At 43.4% G+C, this 26,551-nt stretch overlaps 1 protein-coding gene across 16 annotated transcripts in view; it reads right to left on the reverse strand.

Annotated features, from left to right (window-relative positions):
• Positions 1-26,551, reverse strand: part of CPEB1 (cytoplasmic polyadenylation element binding protein 1) — a 96,727-nt gene that overhangs the window by 11,970 nt on the left and 58,206 nt on the right. For 5 of the 16 annotated variants that reach the window (XM_082388386.1, XM_082388384.1, XM_082388380.1 and 2 more), the window contains exons 3-5: positions 13,926-14,117; positions 2,046-2,272; positions 48-300 (exon numbers count right to left, since the gene is read on the reverse strand). In XM_082388386.1, coding sequence (XP_082244512.1) covers positions 48-300; positions 2,046-2,272; positions 13,926-14,117 — 672 coding nt within the window. Of the gene's footprint in view, positions 1-47; positions 301-2,045; positions 2,273-13,925; positions 14,118-14,320; positions 14,425-14,480; positions 15,286-15,643; positions 25,220-26,551 lie in introns of those variants that run through there. The other 11 variants (XM_082388385.1, XM_082388387.1, XM_082388376.1 and 8 more) reach the window with 6 other exon arrangements.

Below are 26,551 nucleotides of genomic sequence, written 5' to 3' on the forward strand. Positions count from 1 at the left end.
CCGAGAACGAGGCCCCAGGCCCCCAGCAGGCCCACAGCCACACTCACCTGCAGCTTGCCTGTGTAGCCTGGCCTCTCTCTCTATGCTGAAGGGGTCTTTGGGAGCTTCAAGGAGGTCCCAGGACGGCCACACAGAAGCTCCTGGCCATCTCTTTGATGCGCTGGTTGGGGAGGGCGTGACTGCAGCCAGAGCAGCTTGTTCTTGGTCCAGCCGGGACCCAACTCCCATCTTTAAAGGGTCTCTGGGACCACCCCCCGTCAGAGACAGGAAGGGCAGGGGAGGAGAAATTCGGAGGCTTGACTAGGGAAGAAAAAAGGAAGATATAGGTTTTTAAAGGACAGTTGTTATAAAAGTAATAATCACACTATAGAAATTATGAAAAATACCAATATTTGATATATTTTCTTTTAGACTTTCTTCCTATGCGTTCTTAAGATTAGCTGTCCTTATACCATAATTTAAACAAATTCTTTTCTCCCCAGTTCAGTCTATTTCTCCACGTTACCAGTCTTCATAACCATTTTTAATTAATTTATGATATTCTATTTAGGGAACAAGCTACACTTCACTGACTTATTCCCCCTACGGTTAAACATTTAGATACTTTGCAAGTTTTCAGGACTATAAATAAAAACTTTAAACTTTACTTAAAAAACATTTAAATAAAATGTAGCTTTTTCATATTTTCTGTGTTCTCTGGTCACATTCCTAGACGCAGAATGTCAAAATGCTTTCTATGAAGGTTCTGTGTTCTATTAGAAATGTATGAGAACACAAGTTTCTTAAAAAAACAAGCTTGTGTCAAGGTTCTAAATTCTACTAATTTAAGTGGGTAGAAATGATACCACATTATCAAAAAATAAACTAAAATAATTACTCAATAGAATATTTCCTGTAAGTTCAAATACTGCCTCTATTTCCTCTTCTGTGAGTTGTCTGTTCATACCCCTTCGTCAATTAACCTTTGGGGTGGGAATCAGAGAAAAGTTCTTTAAACGAAATCCCAAAATATTAAAGCTGGTTATGAGGCAAATTTCCAAGACTGAGGCCCATATAAAGTAATGAAAAGAATTATAAGCATCCCATCTAATCCCATTTTATAGGGGAATAAACTGCAGCCCAGAGAATCAAAGGGAGCCCTGCTTGTAGTTACCCTTCTGGAAACACACCCTGAACAGATAAAACCAGGGAGTAGTGGGGACACCAACGCCAGCTTTCATATCCTAGGACAGACTGGCGGGAGGCCAGGTGGGCCCTAAGAGGTCATGCTATGAATGGGACGTGGCAACCACCAGCATTGCCAGTCTTGGATACTGAAGAGAAGGGGGAAGGAAAATAGCCATTATATTCATTGAACAGTCAGCTCAGTGGCTTTGGTAGTAGAGAAGCAGGCTCAGAAGGCACCTTAAATTGCATTTTACTTTAGGATGATTTCTCCCTGCCATTCCTATATATTTACTTCTAATATCCCCTATTCCTCATCTATCGTAATCCACTTTCCAACTCCCTTTAGCACGAGTGCCACACGTGTCACACGTGGCTGTAGACGCAGAGCAGGAGATGCAAAGATTAACTCTGAGACATTATTTCATGGATTCGTCATGGCCTCTGAAAAAGAGCTGGAGTCAGATCTGGATTAAAACCCTAGCCCCACTGATTACTAACTTGTGATTCTTAAAATCATCAGTTAAAATATTTGAGGTATCATACATAAAGGTACATAAATGATATTGTTTAAAGGCTAAGAAAACACCCATGGAGGTCAAGAAACAGAACACTGCCAGGACTCCCATATTTACTTTTGAAACTAACTTTCCCAACAGCTCTTGGAGTAACCTGTAGAGTCCTCAGCTCAGGTCCTGAAATGTACTGCTCAATGGGTATAATGGGTATACGAGGCACCCTCTATTCTGTCGAGGATGCAAAGTTCTACACATGTCTCCATACCTCCCATCATGCCACCTCGCAGCCTGCATTCTAGTGGACTTGCATCCCACCTCCAGCTCACGTGTTCTCCCCACCTCACTCTGCAGCAAGTTACATACAATCAAATCTGAGAGATGATCTGATCCAGAGCTGAAGCCACTGGTGTCTGAGTCAGAGGGGCTGCTAGAACGGGAGTCCAGGATGGGCCGGGTGTCCAGGCGGGATCCTCTAACGGAGGGTGCTGGAAACTTGTCCACCAAGTCAGCTCCAAGGGGGTCCAGAGGCAGGAAGCTCAAGGGGGGTTTCCCCAGGACACTGCCCAATGGATTGTGGAGCATGCTCAATACTAGGAAGAGAGAAAAAAAAGGAAAGAAATAAAAAGGAAGTCTCATGACCTCTTAGTTTTCTTTCCAGCCAAGAGCCCTTGCCTTTCCTCCCACAGCCACCCAGCAAGATGGACCAAGCCACGACCACCGAAAGCATGACAGAGCCGCAGTTAAGAGTGTAACGAGCAGACAGACACCCGGGGTCCATGAGCAGAAGGGACAGGATGGCATTCTGAAGACCCAAGTTCCTGCTGCAACAGAAGCAGCAAAACTCCTGCTCTCTGCCACCCAGGCTTACGGGTCAGCGCCAGCATCTGGGAACCTGTGCCACTGGGGACCCTGGTCACAACTGCTTTAATGTCTGGACACACATGCCCGTGTTGCCATAGGAGATGCCTTCAGCACAATTAGGAAGTCCAAACCATACTCCTTCCTTACTGTGTTTATTAGAGGAACTCCCACCTTTCTAACACTACATAGCTAAAATACAGAACTTTATGGCACACCCCAGAAGTCTGGTAGAGAGCATAAGCATACCATCCCATCTAAGAGATTCCTTTATGCAAAATTCTAGCATATGCAGATTCTCTTCTATGCACCCTTGGACTTCAAACATTTAGGATGGAAGCAGAGTGATGCTGTGGTTAAGCCGGCTCTGGCTGACGACTATCTTGGGGTGAAACCCTGAGTCTGACGCACCTTTATATGGCTGCGTGCTCTGGGAAGCTCTCTGAGTCTCCATTTTCTCATGGCGTCTTGGGTGGAATACCAACTATTTCATAACATTGTCAGGAGGGTTCAACAATCAAGACAGCAGATGGAAAGTGCTCAGCACAGCAGTACCCAGTGCACAATATTTAAATATTAAACATCAAAAAAGAGTGAAGCAGAGGCCAGGAAAGATAAGGGAGGTAAAGTGGACAGCAGGGGAGAGCAGCATTTTCCCACACTTGGCCTTGGGGAAATAAGAAATCCAAAGCAAAGCAAAACACCCTTTTATCCATGAGGAGGGGGTGGAAGAGGGCTTTGGCCATGGAGCTATGGTGGCACCAAAGCTAGGTAAGAAAGAAGCCATATTAATCTGATTTTGTCTTTTCATCTGGAGAAAGGGGAAAACATCCCCCTCAAAAAGGCTGTGAGGTGAAACCAAAATAATGCGTTTACATATGAAAGTGCTCAATAAACGGTGGCTGTGACTGGCTCTACCTCACAATTACTCACTAGTACCTGAGTGAGACACAGGTCACCAGAGCTGGTTTTCTTTCAGGGTCCAAGTCAGCCTGAAAGTCAGCCTGAATGTCTGGCAGGGGCTGTGGTGAGCCTCCTGAGGCAGGAATAAACCTCTCCAAGCATGAAATCAAAGTGAAAGCATTCTTTCAGGGTATTCATGACGGAGGGTTATGTGCAAGATCAGACCAACCTGCTCTCCGCTGGCCAACCACTTCCCTCTCAGCTCAAAATAAGGTAGGTGTATCAACTCTTTTTTTTTTTTTAAATGCAGGGAATAGTGTGGATGTGTTTGTTTTATTGTGTTTATTTATCCTTGATTTTTAAAGAAACTGTCCCACTGTTCTCCAAAGTAGATGTACCAGTTTACCCTCCCACCAGCACTGATGAATTTCAGTCCCTCCACATGCTGGCCAACACTCAGTAGGGTTGGTTTTTTAAATCTAGCCAGTCTAACATGTATGTGTGTTGGGGAGGGGGGAGCTTTACCATCTTCAGCAAGGAGTTTATTACTTAGTTTATGACTTCCTTTCTTAAGGAAACATTCTTTTAAAACTAGGACTTTCAAAGCAGTTTCCCAAGCACAGGCACTTAACCACATGCTGAAACTAAGTGTCCCTCAACGCTTGGATTCTGACACCCATCAGAAATACTTTGTCAAATTTCTCAAATACTCCTGACAAACCCCGACCTCAATGAAACACTGAGCCCAAGCCCCTGGAATTCACGCCCTGAGAGGGCAGGAGGTGTGAAGATTTATCCCAGGCTCCTACTTGGTGCTGCAAGACGTGGCAAAAAAAAAAAAAAAAACCACTGTGAAAACTAACATATCACATGTATTGGTCTTAAAAGTGGTACCATTGCCCTAAGAGGGCCTCATCTTTCTTCACATTTTACAGAAACAAGGTTAGGGTGGTGAATGATGAGGCAACAATCACACCATAGAGAGCTTCGAAAACCAAATTAGGGTGTTTAGATTTTATCCTGAAGGTAAGTGGGATATACTGGGGAGCTGCCGTGGGGACAGCCAAGGAGGCTGAGCAGGGACACTGGCGAGGACAGTGCTGGTACCCAGTGCCCGGCTGGGACTGAGTATTAAATCAGACTTGGGCGACTCTCTCCAGCAGCGTCGGGAACCTGGATGGACACTGCACCCATACAGGGCTGTGGGTTTTTCCCAAAGAGGGTGTGAAGGAGGAAATGAGACAAGAGGGTTGATGGTACCAGCAACAGAGATGAAGAAGGGGTCATGCACTACAGGTGAAAGACAGGAGAGAGTCAAGATGCCGGAAGCAAATGGAGAAGCAGCAACGGCCATGTGCTGACAGCTACCAGAGGAGGGGAGGGGCAGACAGGAGAAACAGGAAGCGGGGAACAGTGAAGACTGAAGTCCTGAGGACGGTGCGGTCCAGGGTGTGTGACCACAGGTGGTTGAGGTGGACTGCATGGAGGCTAAAACACTGGATAGGTCATTCACATGGACGTTAAAGGGACCCACAGTGACAAGCGGGCCTGGGGTTAAAACAAACAAAAAAACACATATTGAGGTCTTCAGAAAAGGGTAAGGACTAGGGAATTGGTAAGAACAACAAAAAGAATGACCCTGAGGTAGATAAGGCTGGGAGAACATGCAGCCTCCACTTGAGAAAGTGACATCCTGAAGGAAAAAACCTTCAGCGGAGGCAGAAGTTGGCAGGAGTGTTCGCCAGAGACAAACAAGATAAAGGGCAGTCTGTTAATCCTAGGAAGGGTGGCACAGCAGAGCTCCAAGAGTTGTCAGGGAAACACAGCATTAAGCAGGATGCAGAAAAACGCTCAAGGAGATGGCTGGCCCAAAGGACTTGTGTCAGGGGGAAGCAAGGAGGATAAATATGGGCCACAGTAACTACGTCTTTACCCAAGATTCTGAAAAAGTGTATTTGAAAGAGTCAAAAAGCAATATGGGTGCCAGTGTAGACCACCTTTCTCATTCACAACAACCTGTATTCATGACTGTGTTGATACATCTGTTCTAACAGCCACAAATCCACCTACCTCAACTAACCTACAATTTTTTTTTGACATGCCCACAAAGATATCTTGAGGCTTTGTCAAATTCCTGTGTCAAAGCTAGCGATTATGTCTGTAACACCCCTCTAATCTGATAATAAGCCTGTCTAAAAAGAAAATGGCATGACAACCCACAATGGCCACTAATGAACTCCACTTCCTTAAGTGCTCAGAGTGCATGGTCAATCATCTGTTCTACAATCTGGAACAGGTGCAATCAAGCTCCGACCATTCACTAACAGCGGCTTCCACATGCTGCACATCTAGTATATGCCAGATACTGTGTCAGAAGCACTTTAGGTAAATAATCTTCCCTGCATCCTAAGAAATGGGTATTATTACCCCATCTTAACAAAAGGAAACCAAGGCTTAAAGGGCAAGTGTTTGTAGTGAGTTTGTCAGTTAATTAGTGACAGAGTGGGACCCAATTCTTTCTGGTTCTGTGCTTTATCCTTTGTAACACACCATTCCCTAGTTACTTTTTTTTTTTTTAAATACTCAGGACTTCACATCTTCTTGTCTTTATGTTCTTGACACCTCTCTTTTGTTCAAATTCCTGTTAAGACCATCAACTACAGACAAGCTATCTCGGGTTCCAGAGGTCAATACCTTGGGATCTAAATCATCCAGGTCTTAAAACTTCTCTAGGACCTTGCCGCTGCAGGAACTCATTAAAATTGTACCTTGGGCCCCACTCCAGACCTACTGAATCAGAACCTGCATTTTAACAAGATCCCCAGGAGATCTGTGTGCACATTAAAGTCTGAGAGGCACTAATCTAGAAAAATCTGAGGCTTGCTACTTCAAGCTTCTAATCAGTCCCCTTACCACACCCCAGAACCTTTCGTATGTAATTATTTCCTTGACTTAAAAAACTGTAGGTTATTCAAATACAGCTCTTACAGCATGATGGCAACTAATACACAGGAGGAAAAAAGAAACCAAGGTGGCTATGTAGGACATTTCCCAAAGAGTCTGATCTCTGAAACATGCCCCCCAACCCCCCCGACCCCCGCCGGGGTGGGGAGGGGGTGCTGGAGGAGAGGAGAGAGGGAAAGAGACCTAACCAGGAACAAATAAAGAATATTAAAAAAATTGGCATGGACTGTGATAACAGTTTCAGGAAAAGTGACGGCCAGAAAGAAGCTGAACATTGTGTAAAACGTTCAAGACAAGAACTCTGTAAGCTCATATCAAGCAAATACAAAGAGAGCGTGGGCCTACTGCTTGAGGCAGACAACTGCTAAGAGACAAAGGAGAGAAAAATGCTATTAAGGACACTATTGGGTCACCAGAGAAAACTGGAATATGAACAACAGTTTAATGAGAGTATTATATCAATTTTAAGTTGACTGAAGTTCATAGCTTTTGCTGTACATGAATGTACGTCAGAACATCTCTATTCTTTATGGTACAGAAAGAAATTATAGAGAGATATACATATAGAGAGAGAATTGCAAATGATAAACCAAATGAGGTAAATGTCAACAACAGGAGGATCTGGATAAACGAAATACAAGTAACCTTTGTATAATTTTTATTTTGTATTTGTGACTTCTGTAAATTTGAAATTTTCAAACAAAAAAATTTTTTTATGACCGAAGGAAAACCAGTCAATGCCCATTTGACTTTCTTCACCTTTTTCAAGGCAACTGATCTGACCAGAAAACAGAAATCAAGCACAACTAATAGGGACTAGAATCTCAGGGGAAAAAATAGCAACTGAGTACCTTTGGAGTCTCTGCCTATAAGAGAAATCTTCTTCTTTTAAACAAGCTTTTTAAAGCATCAGAAAGACTTGCATAGACATTTGCAGACACACATGGGTACAAAGTTCTGCCTTCTCAACCAAGCACACCAAGGGCCACCTTACCACCCCACTCCAGCAGTAATTAGCTCAACACCTGGCAGAAAGCAGGTGATCAACGCTTGCTGAATATGAATAGTACTGAAAGAAAGCGAGTATCATATCCCTAGGAGCCTGTATGCTCACTGAGGCTACTCCCCTTCTATCAAGGTTATTCAATTTAAGGACACACTGCTGACTGAGATGCAATTCAGAATTAGAGGGAAAAAAACCTCAGTTCATCCCGACCCAGCCCATCACCAAAACAGAGGTTGAAAAAAGTACTGTTACTTGCCATATCAAATTTGTGACAATATTCCTTCCACTAGTTTCAAATACTTTCTTCAAAGAGAACTAAACATATATAGATACAGGCTGAAGAGAGTCACTCTCCCTGGGATCCTCACAACCACTGAAATATACTTCTACATTCAAATACAAGGATCAGGGAAGAGTATCCACTGAACACTATTCCAACCACACAGGAAAACAGGAAAGGGGCAGTGCTGTCAGACAAACATGAAACATCAGAGTGTACCAGAATTAACACACCTGGGTCACATCAGCACCTCCACATCAGTTTCCTGCAAATATTAAATTGGAAGAGGCCAAGAATACAGGAGTTTGACTAGAAGATACAGGGAAGACAAGAAAACCTATATCAAGAGGCCAAGGATTTTCTAAGTGGTTTGATAGTTTCTTCAACCCACAGAAGGAGCCAAGTTCTGGAAACTGTCACTCATCGTCAGATGCCCTACAGTGACCTGACTGTCCCTCTATACAGCCCAACCTCACAAAGGACCTGGTTATGTAGTTCTTTGAGTATCTACAGATCAAAGGGAGGAAAGCAGCAGAGACAGTGGGCTTCTAGGGAAGGTGGGACCTCGATTCAAGAGACAGAGCCTGTCTTGCTCCCAGCTCAGCCCATGAGACTATATTCCCCTATATAAGGTTGCTGAGTAAGGAGCATTGATTCCCACCAGCTGGGAATCAGGAGGGAAGGAGCAATCACTTCTTCCTAACTTGAAGTATAAAGTATACCTCCTGGGAAGACACTCTCTTCAAGCCATATAACCTAAAATCCAGTGGAAGTGACAGGTTCCTTATGCTGTAGGCCAGTGACCGATCTCAAACTACACTCCCCATCATACGGCATAGAATTTCATCAAAGTCAGATGTCAAGTATTAACCTAGATGGACTAAGCGGGGGGGAGAGTGTGGGAGAGAAGTCTCATAGTCCCTTTCAATGGTGGCCAAGGCCCTGACCTCTTTGCTCTGCTCCTATCTTGACCTCTACAACTCAGGGATCAAAGGAAGTCTGAGGTTTACCAGGTGCCTCCAGCCCTGGTGGCCAAGTGTACGGCAAAGCCTTATCTTCCAAAAGTGACTAAGAAAAACAGAAAAACAGTATGCTCTCCCTGGAGCACAGGCACCCATCCCCACTCACATGCCAGCAGGAATCCGCATTAGCTACAGACAGTTCTAACGGAAGTCACGGGGAGAAGAGGACCTGGCAGAGGGTTCCAGCTCATTAATGCTACCTCAGAGGGTACAAGAGACCAAATCAGCAGTAATATTTTTAGACTGATTGTTAACTTTCTCCACTTTCACCCTTCTGTGCCAGCTCCTGTGGGTTTTACAGCTGAGTCACTGTTGGAATTTTCTGAAGCCTTCCCCAAGAGTACAAAGGCACCCAAGAGTGATGGCAGCAGCAGCAATGGCAGCAGGAGCCAGGCACCGGATGCCTGCACTGCAAGACACCGAGCTTGAGCTCAGCTCAGGGAGAGCCCAGGCCCGAGACATCATAGTCTGTCTAACAGGAGTAATCATGGGAAAAACCCAGACCAGGAGCCATTATTTCCAGCCTGAGACACAAGGCTGCACGTGGAACCCTTCTTCCCTATCCCAACCCTCGGTCCTGGGTTGCCTGCTCAAAATCTACCTAAAGGCATAACAGGAGCACTCATTGCAGGTATAACAGAACGCTCTCTGCCTATGACCCCAACCCTGCAACTCTACAACACACCCCAACTCAGGGGGTGATCCTGCGAGTCTGAACTCCCTCCACCAACTCTGGATCCCACAGGTCCAAGGTGGTACCCGACATAGCCTTTCTCCCCGATCTTGATCACCGGACAAGTTTCATTAACCTGAAGAAATGACATGCTCAAGTCCCATGTAAGGTCAGCAATACTCGGTCCCTGGACCCAACCACCTCAACTTCTTTCTCACCTAGGAGGTACCACGTTGTCACACTGCTTCTCAGGCCCTCCCTCCTCTCTGCACTAAAAGCTATTCTCCCTCAGGAGACTACCTGACTCCATGACAGAATTCATGCTCCAGTGTATGAAAAAAACTTTCTGTAAATGCATCATCATGCCCTAAAAGATATGAGGGCTCAGAGATATTGATCACTGAACAATCTGTCCGTCCAGATGATCAACACAAGTAGGAAGCAGAATAGAAAGAGACTTTGTCTGAACTCTGTAGTTCAAACTTACCCGGAATTAACTCAGCACTCATCATTCACTCAGTAAATACTTACTAAAAAGACAGGAGCCAGGCTCTGTGCTACATACTGGGAATATAAGCAGTCAAGACTTGGACAGCTGAGGTAGATTTGCAGGAGAACTTGCTTGGGCCCAGAAGTCCATGTTCCACAGAGGAGGAACCCAACCCTACTCTGAACGTTGCCTCAGAAAGGTTATTTGGAAGTAGAGCAGCAGCAGAAGCAAAATGCTGAAGACTCCCCTCTCATCCCAGGCTGATTCAGCCTGCAGACCAATGGGGAGCCTATAAGTGACACAGCACAGGGAACACCCTCTGCACTGGTTAGCGGTCAGGGCAGAAACCAAAGAGGGTGAACAGGTTAATCTCCAAGGGACTTCTAAGAAGAGTCGGAAAACAGGACATGTCCTCTGGCATCCTTAGACTGAGCGTCTGGTCTGCCCGCTGGGCTTCTGCACAAGGCCTTCATTGGGAGTCCTTGTTTCCAGGTCCCCTAAAGTAGGTTCTCAGTCACCCCACTTCCTGCTGAGTAATGCTGCATGCAAAAGAGTCACCGGGTGAAGGCAGGAATACAAATGCATCGGGGGGGGGCACAGCTGATGAGCTGAGACTCAGGGTGAAGAGGGAGTCAGAACCATCTCATGCCCTAGCCTTGAGTGACCTCGGCAAAGGAAAACATCATGGCTGAACAGCCCTGGAGTTGTATATACAGAGATACTTTACAGGAAGTGTTCCTGCTCAACATGTTAGGGTTCTGCCCACAGGAACACAGGTGTGATAGGAAGCATAAGAGGCTTGGAATCAAAGAAACCCAGGCTCGAATTCTGGTCGTTGTTTCACTTTTGGCACTTCACGAGCTCTGTGAGCATTATTTCCTCATCTTTCAGATAGGAACAATAATAGTACCCATTTCACAGGACTGTGAAAGCATTAAATCATGTGATATACTTCACATAGGAAGTAGTCAATAAATGGTGATTAGTCACTCTCTCCCCCATCCCAGGACATTGAGGATAGCTTTCATAGCCCTCCTGTTCCATTACAGGACTTAGGACACTGCAAGTAGGACAAAGGTAGCCCCAGACACATGTCACTGGGGTCACTTCTAACATTCATCTTGCCCTGATGGGAAGGAAGGCTTCCTCCCCAGCGTGAGATGAGGCCTTAGGGGTAGGCAGAGTCTAGAAGGGAGGGACCTCACAGAGTACCACACCCAAACCAATGCTGGCCTTACAGGCACAACTCTCAAAAACAGATTACACCCCAGGGTCTTCCTGCAGGCCTCCCAGGCCAATGAAATCCATGTAGCAGAAGGACCCTAGCCCCTGGAGACAGGTCTCCATGTACCAGTCTCATGCTGAGAATCCAATGAAATGTTGCCCCAATGCCAAAAAAAATCCTTAGGGGAGAAAATGGAAGCCCCCAAGCACAGCAACTACCATGCTGCATTTGGTATACGTTCTCATCTATTTCCCCTTGATAGTTAAGGGGATTTTTAAGGGCAACAATTCTATTCGTTGATGTACCTTCAGTGCCTAACACAGTGCCTGGCACACAGCCAGTGCTCAGTATTTGTTGAATGAATTTAGCCAAGATTTTTCAGGCAAGAGACCTGCTATCTCCAACCTTGCCCCCTACACATTGCTGAAAACTTAAGAGTTGTGGAAAATGGTCAGATGTAAACCCATAGCCACATGGGGCAATATATCCCCCAGCAGGGCCAAGGAAGAAGCTTGCACCATGTGCTCCACGCAGAGACAGCAAGCTACCAGGCTGCCTGCAATGATGATTCCCAGACTGTCCAGAGCTGTTGAAATACCTCCTCCCTCCCTGAAGAAACTGAGCTAGTTGGTCTTCAGAAGGGGAGGCAATGTAGGCACTGGAATGTGGGCTGCATGTTCCTGCATTGCTGGCAAGGGCGCAGCTGGCTGGTGGGAGGGCTGCGTCCTACTCCAGGAGGCGGCACCCTCATGTGGGCTTTCCAAGAAGGCCCAGAGCTCAGAGAAAGGAAAGAGATGGCCATCACCACAGCTCCCAAGCCCAAGGATAACATGGGGATCAGGGATGGGTGCCCCCTCAACCCTCAGAAAGGAAGACATACACACACTAACCCTGCCCATGGCTAAGTCATACCTCTGGGGCAACTCTCTGGGTTCCCATGAATGCCAGGGCCACAGACTACAGGCCATCCCTGATCCAAAAAAATCATGTAGTATTTATTACCTAAGTGCTTGAGACAGAACATGGAAAAGTAAATCCATCCCCACTTCAGAGACAAATAACTACTAACAGGCCTTTCAGGTGGTGGGGAAGCTGAGGAAATTATGGCTGGGCCCAAGCTATTTTTTTTTTTTTTGTAACAGCCTAGTTTCAGAATGACTTTCAGGACAACCTCTCCAAGCCCCAAGTTGGCCTCTCCTGCACTTCTATTTGTTGTAATACATTTCAGAAGGACCCCTGTAGCTAAGAGAAACCAGAGCCAAAGAAGGGCCACACCCAACGTGATACCAGTGAGAGAGAGTGTCTTGGTCAAACACTGATCACCACAGACAGGTGCCCGCCTCCTGGGTGGGCTCCCCTGTCTTTTACTCAGATACAGCAGTGAGGGTGGGGACAAGGTCAGCTTCACAGGCCCCCCGCTGGCTTCAGAATACCACATAAACTACCACTGCCTCCAAGCCAAGATCTCCCGGCACAGGATACCAAACAGTGACACCACACTTCCAAGCCCAGGGAAAAACCTGAGTCAGCTAAAGGCTGGTACTTCAAGAAATTCTACCTCAACTCAGAGGTAGTTACTTAAGGTGAAGCTCTTCCCCACCTGCAGCCAAATAAAAAAAATCCACCCTCTACCCCCAATCAAATGGGATTTACCAAAAAACTGGGCATTAAAATGCCAACAGACACAACAGTCCCAGGCTCTGCAAAGCATTCTAAAAAAAGACCTGCGCCAAACAGGGTGGAGGCCAGAGAAACCAACAAGACAATACCTTGCTGCCATGACTGCCAGCTTCTGGAGAGGGGAGGCAAAGAAGGATGACAGGCTCTGTGAACCCCACTGTCAGCACCAACAGCAAATGGCCGCCCCCACCCCCGCTTTCCATCTTTTTAAAGTACCTGCTGCCAATATTCTTTTTATTAAGGTGTAATTTACATAAAGCGAAATACATAGATTTTTATGTATAGTTACAGTATTTCTTAAGTTCACATTTCTTCCTGAATACTCCAAGACTTGCGTCTGGCCAACCCTCCCCCTTGAACCACAAGAGGGAAATAAATGGGCAATGGGAAGGTCTGAGCAGAAGCAGTTCAAGGCCAAGAAGCCCCTTCAACTTGTCCCCATCGAATCCTTCCAAGATGACAAGGGATCCTAAAGGGGAGTGGTTCTTCCTTCATCCACTTGGTCACCCTTAACACAAAGAAAGAAAAAAAAAAAGCCTCCGCAGCTGAGAGTTACTCCACCCCACTTACCCTGCTTACCCCTTTCCAGGATCAATGCTCTTAACCTTATGTTAAGCCAATTCCAAAATCCCAGTATTACCCAGCCTCACTTGTGGTTAAAATTCTTCCCTTGGCATGATTCAGGGACCACCCATCCTTCACACATAGCTCCCTAGTTTTAAAAGCCACTGAGAAACAGAATCTGGACATCCAGTAATCAGCCCCTTAAGTCCCCTCCCCCGCCTAAAAGTGTTTTGCTTCATCATCTCCAAGACAGGCCTGGGCACTAGGGGGTTAGCTGGAGCTTTTCTGCATAACACTGTCACCTTGTGGACCCTTCTCAGGGCCACCTCAGGTACAGACTAACAACTCCAGGGAATTCATCAGGGTAAGTGGAAAAGCCATGCCTGCCTTTACGAGCAACCATCTGTCCTGCCACACTCACAGCCAGCATTTCCATCTTTTGCAAAACAGCTCCATGTTGTATGGGGAGGGGGGGAGATGCAAAGGTGAACAGAACAACTGTTGCTGTGGATACCTTCACTCACTACCCCATATACCCCTGCCCCCCTCCCCAAGCCAACTCATTTTCTGGCACTCACCTGAGTGTGTGCTGCTCGGGGCTGAAGAATCTGAGTCTTGGGTGCTCCAGGGTCGGTCCCAGCCTGTGAGACTGAGGGACTGCAGGCCAAGGCACAAGTCATTTGCATCTGGGAGGCCACGGGAAGAATCTTGCGCAGAGGTGGGGAAAAGCATCCTGCTTGTAACTGTTTCTTCAGAGTCCTGGAAGTCTGCTTTGGACAGGAGGACAGCAGAACCCCAGAGTTAAGTGCTGTTTTCCCCAGTATTATCAACAATAAATAATATTAATAATAGTTTCCTTAGGCTCAAGGACCAGACATCCAAGCTGGCTGGATGCTGCAGCCGCTGCCTCTGCACTTTTGGGGGTATTAGAGCAAGAGCAGTTGCCATACAGCCCCCCTCCCCACATACACACCCCTATCCCGTCTGCATTACAGACTGGGCCAGCATGTGATCAGGCTGCTGATGCTTCCCGCTGCCAGTGACATCAGCCGGCTGAGCTGTGCAATAGAGAGCGGCATCATCCCTCACAGAACGGGGGAGGAGCAGGAGGGGACGACAGGGAGGAGACTTGCCTCCCAGGGAAAAGACAGCACAACAGCTACTTGGAACAGTCCGGGTGCAGTGCCGGTAAGTCAGGGTTGCGAGGCAGCGCCCTCCGGTCTCCAGCAATAGTGGCCAAGCGGCCCTCAGGCACGACTGAAGTCCTCTCTGCCGACAGCAAAGCCAAAGCAGCAGACTGCCTGCTTGTGTAGCTCTGCCCTCCTGCCCCTCCCTTTCCCTCCCTCTGCTCTCCACCCCCCAAACCCAAAAACACTCTAGTCCTGGACTCTCTCCAGCTGCTTGCTCAAGCCCTGGTTTTGCAGCCCGATGCAAAGCTTCACAATTCTGCTAGCAAAAATCTATGTGCTCCAAGTGGCCCCTGAGCAGTACCCTGACACAGCAGTGTTTACCACTAAGGATGGGACAACCTTCAGAAAAACACTGTACACTCGGACCCTGGGGAACAACACTTGGTGCGCCAGGCCTGTCAGGAGCAGCTGATCAGAGAAAGGGGGTCAGCTTGGGCAGGGGGAGGGGGAGTCACTGGGCAACCCACATGCCAGAGTCAGATCTGTCCTGACTAGGATACTCCCTGTTCCCAAGTTCCCTGACCCCAAAAGGATGGGCATCAGTCACGAGCAGATACAGCAGGACCAGCTCCTCCCTCCTGCAAGTGCAGGTACAGACTGAGGAGACACTCCCAAAACAGTGTCTGACAGACCAAAGTAAGAGAAACAGTCTCAGAAGCAGGATTATGCCTTATCAGAAACCCCATGTGCAGGAGCTCACATCACCTGGCTCGGTCAACACTGTTTCTCTTGCTTTTCCAGGAGCACTCAGGATACACTGGCCAGCTGTAAGGATCACTGCCTCTGGCTGCCCAGGCCCCCTCTCAAGGGTGCTGCCCAGGACCAAAGCCCTATTTTGGTGACCACTCACAGCTCCAGCACCAAGTCCAGCTCTGCCCAGAGCTTCTGGAAACTGCCATTTCCTGTCTGCCAACATACTCTCCTGCATCAGTCCTTTTCCAACATGACCTCCAGTCACAAGGCTTCTTCCTCAGAAAGGAGGGTAAAGCGAAGGTCCCAGCTTCAGCAAGCAGGCTGCTCGCACCTAGACCAGGTAGGCAGCACTCCACCCTGCTTGTTCTCCCATGTTACAAGAAAAAGTAACCAGAGACAGGAAGCATGCCCACCTGGGACCGCCCAGGACAGGGTTACGAAGTGGGCAGAGTGGAGGATAATGCTGTTATCCACAGGAACAGCTGGCCAGAGCCTCCTGAGTATACCCTTCTGTCCACAGGCACTCAGGCATAGCCTAGAGGGGGAAAATGGCCAGTCTGTGGGAGGGACTCCTCCCCTTGGTTTTTTTTTTTTTTTTTTTTTTTTTTTTTTTAAGAGCTTTGCTGCTGTGTCATCCATCCACATTATTCCTGTCTGGCTGTAGATACTCTGCTTGCTCCCTGCCTGTGCCTATCAAAGCCTTCTTCACCACTGCACAGGCTGAGCAAGAACTCACCCATGCTGGTGTTGCCCCCACCCCAGACCACTCCCTCCTGCTTCTCTGTCCACCCTTCCCCTAAGCTAAGGATATACTTTAAAAATAATCCATATGTATTAATTATAAAAACACAATGCTTCCTTTAAAAAATCCATATTTAAGTACCTATTCCCCACCTACACCAACTATCCATGTAGTCCCTTCCATCACATGTGAGCACACCTACAACTAGAAGCAATCGTTCCTCCCCTCCCCATCTAAAATCAGGGCGTTTGTGGATATGGGTACCCTCATGCCCCAGGCAGAGAGAATCTAATCATCAACTATACTCTTGCTACCCAAACTATAGTGTGGCAGACCAGCAATATCAGCATCACTAGGAGCTTGTTATAAATACAGAATCTCAGACTCCACTTGAGACCTATGGAATTGATCTACATTTTAACAAGACTCCCAGTTGATATTAATGCACATAAAAGTTTGAGTAGCATTGATCTATACAACTACCATGAACTTCCAAACCCAAGCAGAAAGACCCCAGGCCTGAGCAGCACATCAGTTTTAAGTCCGTTTAGAAACAAATGGCTACAAGCATCTAGGAGCCTGGAGATCTAAATACAGTGTAACTCTCCCTTTAATCCCAGCATTCCCACTAAGACATCACCTTTATCTTTATCCAGACATTCTCCATTCCACTGTTTCTTTCAGGTAAAGGCTTGCACTACCACTGTAAGATTCTTTCACTAGTTCCTCAAATTAATAGAAGACCCTGTTAAACCCTTAGCGTGGCAGGCTGGGAAAAATTAAGTAGCTTTAAAAAGTCTTATAGAGCTTGCTTTTACTCACCAGGTCTACCACCGTGTGATCTCGGTCAAGTTACTAAACCTTTCTGAGGATCTTTTCATCTGTAAAGTGGCAACAGCAGCTACCTTTCAGGTGTTTTGCGAGGATTACATAAAGCATTTGGTACAGTGCCTGGCACAAAGTATTTTATCAGCATGTTGCTTTTAGTAGGTGACCATATAATTTATCATCCAAACGAAGGCACTCTTGAGAGAGAAAGGGGGCAAATATTAATAATCATACCAGGACAGCAAGCTTGAACAGAGACAGTCCTAGGTAAACTGGTAGGCATGATCACTCTTATCTGTGGCCATTTGTGTTCAAAAACATTTTACCCAAAAAAGCCTCTTTTCTAATGGCTTCCTGATCCCAGCTCTCCAAACTTGCCCATTCTGTTCTACCTCTTCAATCTATATTGACAGAAAGTCTGAGAAGTTAACTGTCAACACAGGCTAACATTCAGTAAGTTGAAAGGTCTGAAACACAAAGGCTGATTTTACTGAGTAAAGCCCATCTTTGCTTCTCAAACTCACATCTGATGCTGGACAGGAACTTGACCCTTTTTATTGGAGGATATTCTTTATAACCTTTAGCCAAGCACAAACTAGACACTCTGAAGATACTAAAAACTGGGAACAAGCACATGATGAAGTGAGACTTCTCCTTCTAAGGTTATCTATTTGAATAATGTCTCAGCTTAAATGCTTTCTACATCAACCCTAACCCTAACCCTGCAAGTTTCTATATCAATACCTACACAACATTTCCGATTTAAGTTTCTTAATTTGGTTCAAAAATTTAAAATCATCTCCCTTTGAAAATATCAGTTATCTTCTTTATAGTTAATCTCCCAAACTTCTTAGCAACTGGACAACTCATGGAAATAAGTAAACTGACCCAAAGTCTAAAGTTTGCCAGAGTCTAAAATACAGTAACCTCTGGCAGACTCAAAATACAGAGGTGACCCAGGAGCTCTGGCTCTAGGGCTCAGAGAAGTATAGCCTCAACTCTAATCATTTCCATCCTCAGCATAAGAACCTGTCTGTCCTCTGATGACTCCTCTGCCAACAAAACTTAGCATGAAGCTGCTCAGGGTCCTCTGCAGCTATCATTCTTGAGCATCTGCCAAGTAGGGAAGTGAAACAAGAAAAGAGTAGTGACTTCAGGCCCCCATTTATGAAACCATTAAGTCAGGTTCCATTGTATAAAGGTAGATGGTGACTACAAGAAGTCCGTTGAGGCCCCCTGGGAAACCGGAGGTGGCTTCACATAGCAGATGCATCACGAGCTGATCCTCGGCAGAAAGGGACCTGGTTCGGAGGAGGTAATAGGGGAGAAGGTAAAAAGCAACGCGTGTTTGGGCTAGCCAAGCCAGGAAGAACAGAGGCTGGAATATCAAACTGATGCTCAGGCATGCGGTGAAAAATCTCTGTACACTCTTAAACAAGAAATAATGTGGTAGAGGGCCCAAGATGAACCAGAGATCCAAGGTAGGGAGGCCAGCCAGGGAGGTAAGGGATGAAAGGAAAGAGAAGGAAGAAGACGGCAGAACAACAGCTGGATAAGGAGGGAAGAGGAGGAGTTGGGGAGCAGGGTAATATGTTAAATGACATAAAGCAGACTACAAAGTTGCATCTATATCATGATTATGTAACTATGTGAAAATTTTTTATGTTGACAGATGATGCTGGTAAAGGAATACAGAAAATTACAAATAGCTTATGTGTGAGGGTAGCAGGCTGCTAGTGGATTTACTGTCCTTTAGTTATTGCACAAACAGTACAACGAAAGCTGTCTTCTCCTTTCTTTCTCTTTAGACTTTCAACAAGCGCACTATTACAATTCGTACAGCAACCACACTTGAAATCTTTTACAAAATTTCAACTTCATCCCCAAATTCCAGTCCCTGGGAATAGCAGAGAAAGGACATTGAATCACTTGTCCCCACATTACATTTCTTTTAAATAACTGACCTTACAGTCTGTTGAGGCTACTTAAATCAATGATTTATGGTTCCTGAAGTTTTAAAAAGCCCATAAAGTAGCATTTCTAAGAATGTATTTCTAAAAAGACTGAAAGACTATTCTCCTGCCCCCACACCGCCAACTCAAGAAAACAGAAATGATTCTAAAAATCCATTTTGACAATCTAAAGAGAAAGAGCCAACATGCAAGAAGTCAGACATCTGCCACGATCATGTCAACTGTTGTGTGCACTGGGGCCCTTAACCACTCACACCAGGGGGACTGCGTTTCCCTAAAGCAGTACTTCTCAGACTTTCATGGGCATAGGAATGACTTGGGAATCTTTACAACACTAACACTGACTCTGACTCCGTGTGGGTCAGGTCCCAGAATCTGCATTCTTAACCTACTCCCAAGTGATATCTTACACTACTGGTTTGCTGAGCACACTTTGAGCATTAAGAGTTTAAAATGGTCTTCCTACCCCAGACTCTCTCTTCCAGGTAATTCATCCCATTCTTACACAACACCCCCTCTGCATGGTGTTCATTCTCCTAAACAAGTGCCTTCAACGGTTCTCTGCTGCCTCTCAGATCAAAGCCAATCTCCAGGCTTACTAACTTTCTCTCACACTATTCATCAAACTTTAAAGGCTGAACTTGAGTCAATCACAACTCCCTGGAAGTTCACTCTAAGAGAACAATGTACTGTTAATCTGTGTGTTAATAACAGTAGTTCAGAAGAGAGGGAATGCATGATGCCTAGGATGTTCAAAGAAAGCTTCCTTATAATTTCAGCTATACTTTAAACCACATTACAGATTAAGGTATGAGAGAACATTAGGTTTACTTTGTACTTCCCACCATAAAAATATGATCATTGGCTCATTTTAGTCTCAACCACATTAATGATCTTCAAACGAATTCTGTAATTTATGTCAAAGCAATTTCTATAATGTTTCTGAAAATAAATATTAACAATGTTTAGATTTTAAAATGGCATATACCATGTTTACATACTGGAAAATTCAATATTATTAAAAAGTCATTTCCCACCAAATTGATCCACATACTCAATGCAACCCCAGTAATATACATGCCTTTAAGCAATTCAGTGGGAAGGACTTTTTTAACAAATGGTGCTGGAACAGCCAAATACCCATATGGGGGGAGAAAATGAACCTTGACCCCCTACCTCACACCATTTACAAACATTAATTTAATATTAATCAGAGAGACCTAAAAGTAAAAGTTTTAACTTTTTAAAGCTTCTCTAAGAAAATACAGACTATCTTTCTGACCTGGGGCGGGGGGAATGCATAGCAATGTTTCTTACAGAGGACACAGAAAGCAACGATCATTAGAGAAAGTTTTGATACGCTGGACTTACCAAAATTAAAAACATCTGCTCATCAAGACACCATTAAGAAAACAATTAAGCTAGCTACAAAATGGTAGAAAATATCTGCAACCATACCTGACAAATGGCTAGTATCTGGAGTATATAAGAAATATTAACAACTCAAAAGTAAAAGAAAAAAACAATTTTTAAAAGGGCAGACAAATCTTCAAAAGGCATTTCACACAAAAATACAGAACTGGACAATAAGCACTAGAAAAAATGCTCAATATCATTAGTCATCAAAGAAATGCAAATTAAACCACAATGAGATACTACTACATACCCACCAGATGGCTAAAATTAAAAAGACTGCTCCACAGTTTGCCAACATTTGGTGTTGCCGATCAGAACTTCCATATATTATTTTATGATGGTACAATCACTTTTGAAAAAGCTCTGCCAATTTCTTATACAATTACACATATACTATCCTATGACCCAGAAATTCTACTCCTAGGTATTCAACTAAGAGGAATGCAAGTGTATGTCTACAAAAAGACCTGTACATGAATGGTGATAGCAACTTTATGCATAATCACCAAAACTTGAAAAGAATCCAAGTGACCATTAACAGAAGAATAAAGTGTGGTGTATACATACATATACTAGAATATTACTCAGCAATAAAAAAGAATATTGATACATACACCAACATGGATGAATCTCAATTACACTGAGCGAAATAAACCTCATGTAACACATATATATATATATATATATATATATATATATATATATATATATATATGATTCCATTTACTTGAAGTTCTAGAAGAGGCAAAGCTAATATACAGTGAAATCAGGTGGTTGCCTCCAGGGGGTAGTAGTGGGAGCCGACTGTGAAGGAGATGAGGGAACTTTCTGAGGGAATGGCAATGTACTACATTTTGTTGGGAGTTGGGTACGTGCATTTGTCAGAATGCATCTAATGATACACACAGGATTTGTGCATTTCACTGTTTATTAATTTTACCTCCAAAAACCTCTGAACAAATACTGAACATTAGAGTTAACATGCATGCTGAAGTTATTTAAGGGTGAATTATATCCATGTCTGCAAATTGCTTTGAAATGCATCATAAAAGGAGATGGATTGATAAATGGTTAGGGGGATATATAAAAGGATATGTGATAAAGCAAATATGACAAAATGTTGATTGCAGAGTCTAGGTGGTGGGTATTATGGGTGTTCACTTTATAATTCATTCATGTTTTCTGTATGCTTGAAAATATTCAAAATAAAATGCTGGGGGAAAATGAAGTTAGACTTTTTCTGACTAAAAGCAAGCCTGAAGTAATTGGTTTGATGATAAAAACCAACAACCAACTTCATTAAATTAGATTTTATGGTTGACATTTTCCATAAGCAGAACGAGTTAAAATCTACAGACCCAAGGTTTTGACAAAACATAAAGCAAGTGATAAGATAAAAAGTATTTTAAGGGAATTCCCTGGCAGTCCAGTGGTCAGGACTCCACACTTTCACTGCCGAGGGCCTGGGTTCAATCCCTGGTCAGGGAACTAAGATCCCGCAAGCCACACGGCACAGCCAAAAAAAAAGCATTTAAAAACACTGTATTTGTAAGGGCATATTTTTTAACTTAACAGCATTTTAATTTTCTCAATCCTTCAGGTAATGAGTTGAACAGCCCTCTAAGTGAAAGAATAACATAGTCATCTGAAATCTCCATAAGCATTCTTGGTATACTTCCAAAAACCTGAGAAATTCAATGACTGACGCCTCAGGTAACAAATCTTTTCACAACTTAGATGGTCTCCAGTTCCTTCTTTTCAACAAATATGAAGGAGTGAATGGAACTGTCAGCAGGTAAATGACTAAAAATAATGATAGATGACTTATTTTTTGCATATAAGTCAAGGAGTTCAAACAACTGAGTGACACTGCTCTAACAATACCTTCATTTCCCATCTACTTATTTATGTGAACAAGTTTACTCAGTAGGGCACAGATCTATAAAAACAGAAAAGAGGAATGTATTTGGTGTTGAAAATGCTGAGTCATTCTGGCAATAAGTGAGTCATCCAAAATTACATGAGTTATAAAAATGCCTCATTTATCTCATTAAAAAGCATTTCCAATAAACAATAAAGTCTTAATCAATTGTCCTAGCAATCAATGGCCACAGCAATCCAAAACACTTATAGCCTTTTAGTCACAGGAAAAAATTTAAAGTTTCAATTCATGTAGTTTTTGTTGCAGAGAAGTGTAACATGTGATCAACAGAAGACTAAACTGTAAAACATTTCATTAGTATAAAATTCTGTGGGAGAAGTAGACTAGAAATACAAGTAAAGGAGAAAAGGAATAACGAGAAATTTCCCACTGTTAAAGAGCTAATTTACAGTTTTTTAAACAGATAATACGGATAAAAATCTCTACAAATTTTGATTCCACTGGATACATTTTTCGATGAAATTTTAGATACCAAGTTAAATGTGCAAGGAATACATTGTATTTTTTTCAATGTTTATTGTGGTAAAATATATCTAACATAACATTTTACCATTATAACCATTTAAAGTGTACAATTTAGAGGCATTAAGTACATTCCCATTTTTGTGCACCTATTACCACTAACCATTGCCACAACTTTTTCATCTCAAATTAAAACTCTGTACCCATTAAATACTAACTCCTCACTAACTCTTTCCCCAGTCTCTGGTAGCCATTTTCTGTCTCTGAATTCCATTATTTCAGGTACCTCCAAGAAGTGAAGTCATGCAATATTTGTCTGTTGCGTCTGGTTTATTTCACTTAGCAGAATATCTTCAAGGTTTATCCATACTGCAGCATGTATCAAATTTTCCTTCCTTTTTAAGGATGAATAATATTCCACTGGATGTATATACCACATTTTGTTTATCCATTCATCTGTCCAAGGACACTTGGGCCATTTCTTTCCACTTTTTGGCTACTGTGAATAGTACTGCTATGAATATCAGTGTACAAATATGTATTCCCGTCCTGAGTTCACTTCTTTTACATATATATACTTAGAAGTGGAACTGCTGGATCATACGGTAATTCTATGTTTAATATTTTTTTAGGAACCACTGTATTATTTACCACAGCATCTATACCATTTTGCATTCTGCAAAGCACAAGTGTTTCAATTTCTCTACATCCTTGCCAACACTTGTTATTTTCTGGTTTGTTTGGCCCTTTTTTTTTTTTTGGTGGGGGGACAATGACCATCCTAATGGGTGTGAACTGGATCTCATTGTGGGGTACATTGTTTTTAATATACAAACAAATGTTTGAAGACTGCTGCTGCCTAGTCCATGAAACCCCAAGATCATGTTTTTAAAAATTTCCCACACCCCAGGTTTCTGTTGAACTGTTTTTCTTTCTATACCGTCCAAGTGGTCCTAACGGCAAATGCCATCTTCTTGCTGGATTCTGCATCACTGATTACAGTGATGGTCCACAGATGGGCATCTGACCCAACCTGGGTCTTAATAACTCATCCCTATGACTACAGAGACCAGTCCTGGTACGGGCATAACTCAAGCCAAGCTAACTGAGACTTCTTCGCTAAGATTTTTCTAACTGGGTATTGGAAAGAAAGAATCATTTCCTGACTTCATTATGCCAGAGGATGTGAACACAGCCCCTTCCTTAGATAACAGAAAATTGTGCAAAAGGAGAAAATGAAACTCACACTGGGAGAGAGGCAGCAAAAAGACAGAACTTCAACAAAATTTCTTCCTGTTCTGTGAGCTATATACCAACAGCCTTCCAACACATCCCACGTTTTGCTAAAGTTAATTCTAATTAGGTGTTTGATCATTTGCAAATAAGAGTGTTCTGTGTAATTCAAGCCCTTCAGCAAGGATTGACCAAACAAGTAATTACTACAGGCAGGATGAGAATCTCTGGACAGAAGCCCCTGATGCCAGCACCAGATGAGAGAGTCAGCAAGAAAGGAAAGCAAGAAAGGAGCTAAAAAGACCACCTGGTTAAATCATCGTCGTCTTCTTTTTTTTTTTTTTTTTTTTAAACTAGTGAGCAAACAAGGATCAGATAGGGCCAAAGCAAAAAAGCTACTAAGTGGTAGAAGTGGGATCCAAATCCAGGGACCAACCTGCTTTCCTGCCTCTCCCCTGCTCCAGGGCACTTTCTCAGGTCCAGGTCTACACTCATACATACCCCAAATCAGACTTGCTTTATCAGTAAATTATTAATGGATTCCGTTTTCTCCAGTTAGGTCCCTATGGAGCTCTGTTCTAAACCTATCCCATCCTACCAGGAGTTCAACTCTTAATACTAGCTCCTCCCCCTTCTTATCATCCTTCCCCTAAACACCCACTTATTCAGTAAAATGTCAATTTCACATTCTGGTGTTTCCAAGATTCCATTGCCATGTACATATATAGTTTTTGAAGGTGACAATTTCTTCCTCATGGAGAACAAAAATGAAAACTGCTGATTCAAGTCTAGCTCCACCTCATCTATGGCTCTGGTGTGGGAGTTCCTGAAGCAGAATGTTTTGAAGACTTTGGTACAGAGTTCTGGAATACAACGTGCTGTCCAGGTGGTGTCCCCAAGCTGTAAATAAAACTAGCATAATCTAAACACAACAAAATGTTACTATGCCTCATGCTATACTGGTTCAAATTTTGGGATCTGCAGAAGTTCCTTGAACATTACACCAAATTGGAGACCCATTACAGTGCCAATCATAACAGATCTAGAGAATATAAAAGCTAGTGATTTAAAAAGAACTGGGTGCTTTCAAATAGTATGGTAAGAGAGTAAACTAATACAACATTTCTGGAAGCCAATCTAACTAAATGCTTTAAAAGTACTTATCTGATGAAACATTTTTGCTTTTAGAGATTGATCCTATGTCCAAATAATCACAGACATAAGCAAAAGTTTAACTTCAGGTACTTCTACTAGTGTTTAAAATAGACACCTAGGGGGCTTCCCTGGTGGCGCAGTGGTTGAGAGTCTGCCTGCCGATGCAGGGGACACGGGTTCGAGCCCTGGTCCGGGAAGATCCCACATGCCGCGGAGCAACTAAGCCCACAACTACTGAGCCTGCGCGTCCGGAGCCGTGCTCCGCAAAGAGAGGCCGCGACAGTGAGAGGCCCGCGCACCGCGATGAAGAGTGGCCCCCGCTCGCCACAACTGGAGAAGGCCCTCGCACAGAAACGAAGAACACAGCCAAAAATAAATAAATAAATTTAAAATAGACACCTATTTAAGCAAACTATCTCCAACAGTTTGAAATTCTTAACTTTTCATTCCATGAACCATTTGGCAATGTGCTAAAGCCTATGAATGGATACCTTCTAAAAATAATGTTAAATATGTAAAATAGTGATCATAATTTTGTAGTGATGAATGTAAACACCTCAAGATATTCGCAATGACTATAAAGGAATCAGACAAGAAATGTCTAATCATCCTACTAATGATTATTATTATTGCCAAAGAATTAGGTCCTGCTAATATTATTGTGACTTTTTGCCCACATTTAGAAGGAAATGCTACATTTCAGTTAAACGCTGGTGAAAATAAATACCTAAGTTTTTCCCTGCCCAAGATACTCGACTCCCGGAATTCTATCCACAGACTCAGGTTAAAAATCCCATAATGCGTCAATCTTAAAAAGTAAAATGCTATGTAACCTTGAAAAAGACATGGGAAGTTAGTGACACAAAAAGATAAAAGAAGAGAAAGGCAAATTACTCCATAGTATGCTCAGAAAGCTTTCTCTTTAGTAAATGTAAGAAAAATAGTGGAGAGATATACTAAAATGTTAACAGTAGTTGTATCTGGGTAGTGGGATTACATATGATTTTTTTCCTTCTAATGTATCTGTTTCCTTCTAAATTTTTACAATGAACATATTATGATAATAAGAAAAAAATACATGTTATTAAGAAGGGTAAGGTAACTCAGACTTAACATCCCCTAAATAAATTTGAAAAATTAAAAATTTCTACAAAGATAAGTTCATGTAGAGATTTTAAATTTGACATTAGAAGTTCAATGACAATATAAAATAAGGATTAAAATTCAATTAAAGTAAAATAAACCACAGAATATTAAAAATAGAGGAGACTTTGGAGTCTACTTAGTCTAAGCCCCTCATTTCACAGCAGAAACACCCTCTCTTGGATTGATTCCAGAAGCCTTAATCCTTGACATTTCCCTCTTCCCCCATTAATTGTACTCATTTCTTTTTCAGTCAAAAAGATGTAAAACATCTACATTCAAAAACTAGAATGCACACACTAAAGTGGGAGTAATCTTACCTGTGATCAAGACATAATCAAGCCTTAGGCTTTTAGTGGCAAAGCCCTGACATTCCAGCAGATGGGGATGGTACTACGCAGACCAAGGATTTCGGAAATTAAACATC

The sequence above is a fragment of the Balaenoptera borealis genome, assembly GCF_965194805.1.
Source record: "Balaenoptera borealis genome assembly, chromosome: 3".
NCBI classification, from domain to species: Eukaryota; Metazoa; Chordata; class Mammalia; order Artiodactyla; family Balaenopteridae; genus Balaenoptera; species Balaenoptera borealis.